At 44.3% G+C, this 7,331-nt stretch overlaps 1 protein-coding gene across 2 annotated transcripts; it reads left to right on the plus strand.

Annotated features, from left to right (window-relative positions):
* Positions 1–667: 667 nt before the first annotated feature.
* LOC127342883 (uncharacterized) lies at positions 668–5,834 on the plus strand. Of its 2 annotated transcripts, XM_051368904.2 has the most exons (8): positions 668–895; positions 1,013–1,133; positions 1,214–1,302; positions 1,402–1,547; positions 4,187–4,391; positions 4,690–4,962; positions 5,283–5,324; positions 5,397–5,834. In XM_051368904.2, exons 1-8 carry the CDS (start codon positions 893–895, stop codon positions 5,448–5,450), a joined length of 933 nt encoding a protein of 310 aa, XP_051224864.1. In that variant the 5' UTR covers positions 668–892; the 3' UTR covers positions 5,451–5,834. The 2 variants fall into 2 exon arrangements, with proteins under 2 accessions (XP_051224864.1, XP_051224865.1); XM_051368905.2 differs by having other exon boundaries at positions 683–895; positions 5,283–5,834.
* The last annotated feature ends 1,497 nt before the right edge of the window (positions 5,835–7,331 follow it).

Raw genomic sequence — 7,331 nt, forward strand, 5'->3', positions numbered from 1 at the left:
TTTGGTCGTTAGCTCGGTTCACGAGATCTAGATAGCTAGCTTGGCCCAAACTTGTCTTGCGGCGTGATGCTCTACTTCACCTCGCAAGACAACGATGGGTCCAACCCCCTTCGGCAAGGACACATCACACTTGATGGCAGCATCACCCACTTAGGTGCCCTTGCACCAAGCCAGCCCGCTGCCTCTTGTTGTGCCTCCTATGGCGCCCAACGCCTTTTCTAGTTGGTTGCAAACTAGATTTCTTGCCGGTAAGACTTTTGCCGTGTACTTTTCCTAGCTGGTGAGGATAATACACCCTAACTATTGTCCGACGAACGAGGCTGGTGTTGCTAGAGGGATGTCACGAGAGGGCCGGCCGGGGGCCTTGCCCATGGCCGGTGGCAAGCGGGAAGGGATTTCCTTCTTAATATTTACTTGATTAGATTGATACATCTCCTCTCCTTATATAGAGAGGTTTACTTGACCCCTAAGCAAGTGATTTTTATCTCTAATTAACCCTAAGACTAACAGGCTATACCGCCAGCCCAAATCGATTACGTACTCTGACACTTCCGAATTTTTATGCTTCCGAGATTTTTTGAAAATATATAAAACGCCGGGTCATGCGACTCATTTAAAACACAGAAACTCAATGCTTGTGGGATCCTCCCGAAGAACAGATATAAATGGATAACCCTCTCTCCGATTCAAATCCGCCCCAAATTTGGTACTAGTGCGGCCGCACGCCGCTTTCCCTCGTACCCCTCCGTCCAAAACACCAAATTATTCCCTCCGCCGCCTCCCTCCGAAATCCCGTACTTACATCGAATTCAAGCCAATACCAAACGAAATCCCCAAATCCCACCTCTTGAATTTACCAGAGGGATTTCCTAAATCGCCCGGACTGACGCCGATGGTAAGCGTCCTTTTCGGATCCCTAATCCTCTGATCCCCTCTCCATTCGCAGAGGAAAATTCCTCGATTCGTTCCTTCATTTCAATCGGATTCGGTTCGTGTTGCTTTTTTGGCGCAGGCGGATGGGGAGGAGGTGCCGCCGACGGCGGCGGCGGCGGCGGCGGCGGCGGACAGCGAGGAGCTTGAGCCGCTCTTCGACTACTCCCGCGTGCGGCCCACCTTCGACTTCCGCTTCGACGGTACGCTTCGCGACCCCCATGGTGTGTAGGGTTTCTGCCCAAAGTCGCTTAATTAGGGCCTTCTCCGTTTCGATGCGCAGACTCCGACCTTGAGAAGTCCGACATCTTCGTCCACTGCAACAAGCGCCCCAAGTTGGCCGATGCCGATGCCGACGACGCCGCCGCTTTCGTGAGTACGACCGGGTTCAATTTGTTTTGATGGGTGAGGTTTCAGATTTTTGGGTGCTTAAGCTAGCGTGTTGATGACGATCTTTGTGTTCGGTCGTAGGGTGATAAGGCTAGCGAAAAGGGTGACGCCGGCGTGAAGAAGGCTGCGGTGGTGAATTTGGACGATGATGATTGGTTGGCTCCACCGCCCTTGAAGCCTGTGGCCATGGCTGGCATATGTAAGGATAAAACACCGCATGAGCCAAGGTATGTGTACGTTGTGCCATGTTACGAGGTTAGCTGTTGTTGACCATGATGATCTCTGATACTACTGAGATATTGTTGTGGACTTGGTGGAGACACTGCTTGCTATGGATTAGATGTCGTGATTGAGCATTTTAAGGATGTTGCTTAGCATCTTGGGGGTGCAATTGTCTGCTTTAGTTGGATTCAGTTGGCTCATGCATATGCTGATCAGATGACACCATAATTTTCCACCCAGATTCTTACTGCTTGGCTCATTGCAGCTAGAACTTGCCAGGTAGGCCCGTAGGTGTTGTAGGCTAGTAGGGACCATGACAAGTGAAGAGCTGCCATTTTCATTTTTCTCGGATACAATCCCGCCTTTTCATTGAATAATACTTCTCCCAGTCCAGAAATGAAGTCATGCCATTGTCTTCAGACCTGAATAATACTTAGACATATAATGTGCCCCATGGCATATGATGCCAAATAGCATCTTATGGGCCGAATAGTGTCTTATGATTATGCCAAACCTCGTCTTACGGGACATCATGCCAAATTAGAGCCAGTCTGGATTGGGTATTCTGTTGCTTTATGAAATGCTGCACTGACTTTTCCTATGGTACATTGTTACCTATCTTGTCTACACGAGAATATGTTGGAAAGTTACTACTGATTTCAAAGAAAACAGTTTGTTTAGAAATCACATGTGAAAATGAAGAGATGTAATATTCTCCCTTTTTATTTTCTATTGAACTAAAACATGTATTATCCTAATACTATATAGTGACTGGAAGTGCCTGATTATAGTTTGAGAAAATGATTTTGCGCTCTCTGTAGTTCTAGTCCTCAGTCTACAACAATGCAAATATTGTGATAAATTAGATGATACTTTATTTATTTATAAGCTTACTACTCTGATTTATGCCCAGAACTAAACATGGGTTCCTCCAGAATGTGGCCAACTAACTAGGACCATTCATCTTAATATTGGTGAAACTAAAATTGAATGTCACTTATCAACAAATTCTCACCCACAGGGGCATATCTATCGGTGATGCATGAATCATCCAAATATCACCAATTACTGCTAGATAGATTAGTAGTAGAAGTATTGCTAAAAAGGAACCAGTCTGGCCAGAAACACATACTGTGCGGATAATTTATCTGTTTGTAAATCCACCTTAGACATCCCCTGGATAATGTTACTCCCTCTGATCCATATTAACTGTCGCTAATATGGATGTATCTAGAACGAAAATGTTCCTAGATACATACATGTTAGGGACAAGTAATATGGATCGGAGGGATTATCATTAGTGAAGCCCCATGGATCCTCCTTTTATTTATGCATTCAAGTCACCCCTACCAACAAAATGAGCTCCTGGAGTTCTCCCTTTATCTAACTTTTCACCTGCAAGGACATCCAATCAACAATATAGTAGGGCCAAGATTAAGCATAGCAGGGTAAGAAACCAAAGTATTCCAAACCACAATCATGAGTATCAGTCTACCAAACAAATAAGTAATGAACTTTCACAATAATTAGGAATGAGATGCGATTAGGTCGTCAATATGTATCAGTAGAACTAAAAGCTTCAGGTCAATCTTATGGAAGCAAGTGCTTTAGAATCAGTCCTATGGAAATAATAGAAGTTAAATTTCATCTGCGATACCTTCTTTAGAATTACAGTCTCGTCATAAATTTGACAAGCAAAATGCATGCAGTTGCATGTAAGATCATGCAGTCAACATCCCCCCCCCCCCCCCCCCCCCCAAGGTGCCTGATCTTCAAAAACCTGGCACTGCAATGCTTTCCGAGGCAGTCGATGTAATCCCCCAAGGTCTTGGATCTTGAACACCCAACACTTAGCGAGGGAAACTTGGGTTGCAGCAGCCGGTGCAACCCCATGATCCACATAGTCGTACCTATTGGTTGGTGCGGATGGCGCCCGCTATGTTGATTTCTTCCTTGATGGCAGCAGTGATGTAGGTCCTTACTCTGCCTGCAGCAGCCTCACAGTCGTCTACCTCTTCACCCCTGATTCATACTTGACGCCACCGACACGCCACCTATGGCTCCTGGATTCCTGATATGGTGGAAGATCATACTAAGATGGAGGACGTACCACCATCGCTATCACCAACTCCCCTTTGATAGCGATAGCTTTCACCATCATCCTCTGAAATCATGCATGATATTATTTGGTCACTGATTTTACGATGTTACAGGGATCGTCATTCTGAGCTACAATTGGGCTGTAGAAAACGTTCCTAAGCAAAAAAGACTTGTTTGTATCTCACTGTGCTGCAGTGCTGCTAGATGGTGTCCGCCTAACCTGTCTGGTCGGAGTCTAGGTTCTAGGCACCTTCCTGTTACCTGCTTAGTGCTTTTGGGGAGTACTGGTTTCATGTGATTCGTAACCATCTGGAAATTCTATTTTTGTTGTGCAATTATGTCCCAAACTTTTCCCTAGCCTCTCTGGTTTCTCATTGCAGTTCAGTTTCACTAGACTATGGATGTACAGCTCTTTTGCTAGAGCATTTATTAGATTAGCTGAAAATCTGATGAACAAATTATCAGGTGTTTTTACTACCAGCTGGTAGTTTCTAAAAATGTTTCTCATCTGTAATGCTCCAAATTCTGCACATGACATTCTCAGATTAGAGAATCAAGAGGTCGCAAAACTTGCTGAAGATACATTTCAGAAGGTTGTTGAAACTGTTAAGAAAGACCTTGCGGCCAAGAAAGCACCTGAAAGTATAGTTCTTGATGAGCCGACCGAACCACAATTGAAGAAGACGAAAGAAAAGATCCTCATAATGATTCAGGACAAAGATGTGCAGCAGCCTTTCCGTGTATGTAAGGTATGAACTTCCCATGGTGACATTACTCTTCTGTTAGATAACTCATATTCTCTGACTGGCAGTTGCAATAATTTGACACATTTAATTTAATGATCAGTTTAGATTCAGTTTGACATGATAATTGCCCAATATACTTCTTCATCTTCATATTATTTTTGAACTTTACGTTCTGAAATGGCATCTACATTATTTCACTATGCATGAGCTGGGGCTTTGAAATTTCACCATCTATTGAACTTGCCAAATGCGAATTTAAACCACCTTTATATTCTTAAGTCTGGATTTATGACTGCTACAGGATGAGAAATTCGACAAGCTTTTCAAGGCATATGCTAAGAAGAACAATCTTGATTCCTCAAATCTGACTTTTGTATTCGATGGTGTCAAAATGAACCCGGCAAGTACGCCCCAGGACCTTGACCTGGAGGATGAAGACCTGATTGAGGTGCGCTATAAGCCAGCTGAACCTGTAATACACAAGCCAACTGAACCTCACGTGAAGAAAGCGCGAGAAATTATACCCATAACGATTCAGGGCAAAGCTGGGAAGCACCAGTTCCGTGTATACAAGGTATGTTTTTTTTCATGAAGCCGTTATTAGTATCAGTTTGCAGTTACAAGACGTACTCATCTGTTAGGTAGTTCAAATTATCTGGCAGGTAGTTCCAGTTATTTGACGCATTTAAGATTTTTGGCAAGATGCAGTTTGACATGATAAATGTCCAATTTGCTCTCCCTTTGTCGTTTATGTAGTGAAGTTTACATGCTGAAAATTATATGTACATTAGTTTAAATGTATATAAGCTGGGATTTTGACATTTTGCCGTCCATCTTGCGGAGTGAGAATTTAAAATAACTCCATGCTCATGTCTTAATTTATGATCACTACAGGATGACAAGTTTGACAAGCTTTTCAATGCATATGCTAAGAAGGTCCAACTCAGCCCATCCGATCTGACTTTCACATTTGATGGTGACAAACTAAACTCGGCTAGTACACCCCAGGACCATGACCTGGAGGATGATGACTTGATTGAGGTGTGCTGTAAGTCAAGCTGATGGCTAGGAGCTTGGCGTTCTTTCATTTTGCGCATCCCTGAGTGGGACGTTGTTGGGAGGTTGGCCTTTCTTTGCTTTGCGCTCAGAAGCTCATAAGGTCAGCTCCATTTTTGTTAGTGTCAGCCCCGTAAGTACACGGCTCTTCTGTCCAGCCTCTCTCGGATAGTTCTTCTCATTTCCTTTTCTGCTCTGCGCTTTTGCTTCATGAGATGGTTAGAATTGTACCGTGAAGTATTTGAGTTGTGTATTATAGTGTACAGGCGTGCAGCCCACTTTGCTTGCCTCGTTACCGCGGTGTGTCTGCTGCTCAAGTGCTAATCGCATGACTACCTGTATATATGGATAATCGTGATTTCTAAAATTTCACAGAATAGTTGGCCAGCACATGTAAGGGCGCCTTTGGTTGTCTGGGCCCAATTTGAGCATTCCTGGAGCAGGCTTTGCGGGTCTTAGCACATTGCAAACATGCTGTAGGGCACATTTGGTGATTGGTTTGGATGTCTCGGTTGCATCAGTTGGTACCCACCCAGGTTTCTTATTGTTTGGTTGCATGGAAAAACACTCATATTTGCTACTCTCATCTGTGCTGAGCTACAACACATGTGTTTGGTTGCTATTTTGGCACATACATGTGGTATGTGCTCACCACATTCAAATATGGTGAGATTAATATCATATAGGCCATTAACAACATATAACACATGCTCCCCCGTTCGTTGATATAAGCCATATAGTTTTTGACAAAAGATCCAAAATATAAGGTATATTGCGTTGTACCACTTGTATGAAGATTTTTTAGAAATTTTATTACGTTAACTTATCTTGAACTCCTCTATTTTATCAAGTCAGGAGTAATCGAGTAATCTTGCCTGAATCTGCTCTAGCTTTGCCTCTAAATGCGTTCTTGAATATTCATGCCCACACTACGACCTATACTTAGGATCGTACGGAGTATGATATAGGCCATTAACAACATATAACATATATCAGATAGGCCATTAACAACATATAACATATATCAGATAGGCCATTAACAACATACTACACATCATATTAGTACGTAACTACAAACATATAAGTTCTTAAGCCTGGTGGAAAAAAAAAGTTCAACAACCTCACCAGGCCAACATTACAAGCACGGCATGCAACCTCCACATCCCTCTCTAATGGCTAGCATCACCCCCAGCACCCCCCCCCCCCCTCCTCGCGCGGTCTTGTAAAAGGGCCTTGACGATGGTTCCCGAACAACCTTAGTCGAATTGGCGTGCATGTACATGTCAAGCTAGAAGCCACCGTCCATGTAGGTGAAGATGAGCGTGTCATCTACGTCTATCTTGGCTTTGACGGCAAACTCACTCCAGCCTTTGAAGAAGGCGAGCCTTTCACCCTTCCACTTCAGATGGACGTTGTTCTCGCACCACTTCTCCAAAAAGATCTACGTCTTCAACGATTGCCCTTTCTCCTTTAGCTTGAACTTCGTTGCGAGCACCGGCTCCATGGTGGGTGGCACGCTCAGGGGCCTAAGGTCATTGGCTGCGAGCTGCACAAAGAAGGCCATAACCTTCTGCTCGAGACCGTGACCCAGGTTTGCAGAGCGCCCCCGATGCGTCATGGGCGTTTGAAGCTCGCCGACGGCAACCATGAGCGCAACATTTCCAGTCCTGAGCTGCACCCTGGGGGTGATGTCTTCGATCCCCTGTACCGACGCCTTCGGGAAGTTCCTCAAGTAATCCTAGTTCTGCATTGCAAGGTGAGTGTCTTTTTTTGACACCTTTACCACAGGGAAATCGCCTATGGCTAGTGTAATTTTATGGAAAGAACCGAAGTACATGCAATGTGTGTGTGTCAACAAACATTTTGGCGATGCCCGTTGCATTGATA

The sequence above is a fragment of the Lolium perenne genome, chromosome 3, assembly GCF_019359855.2.
Source record: "Lolium perenne isolate Kyuss_39 chromosome 3, Kyuss_2.0, whole genome shotgun sequence".
In the NCBI taxonomy this organism is placed as follows: Eukaryota; Viridiplantae; Streptophyta; class Magnoliopsida; order Poales; family Poaceae; genus Lolium; species Lolium perenne.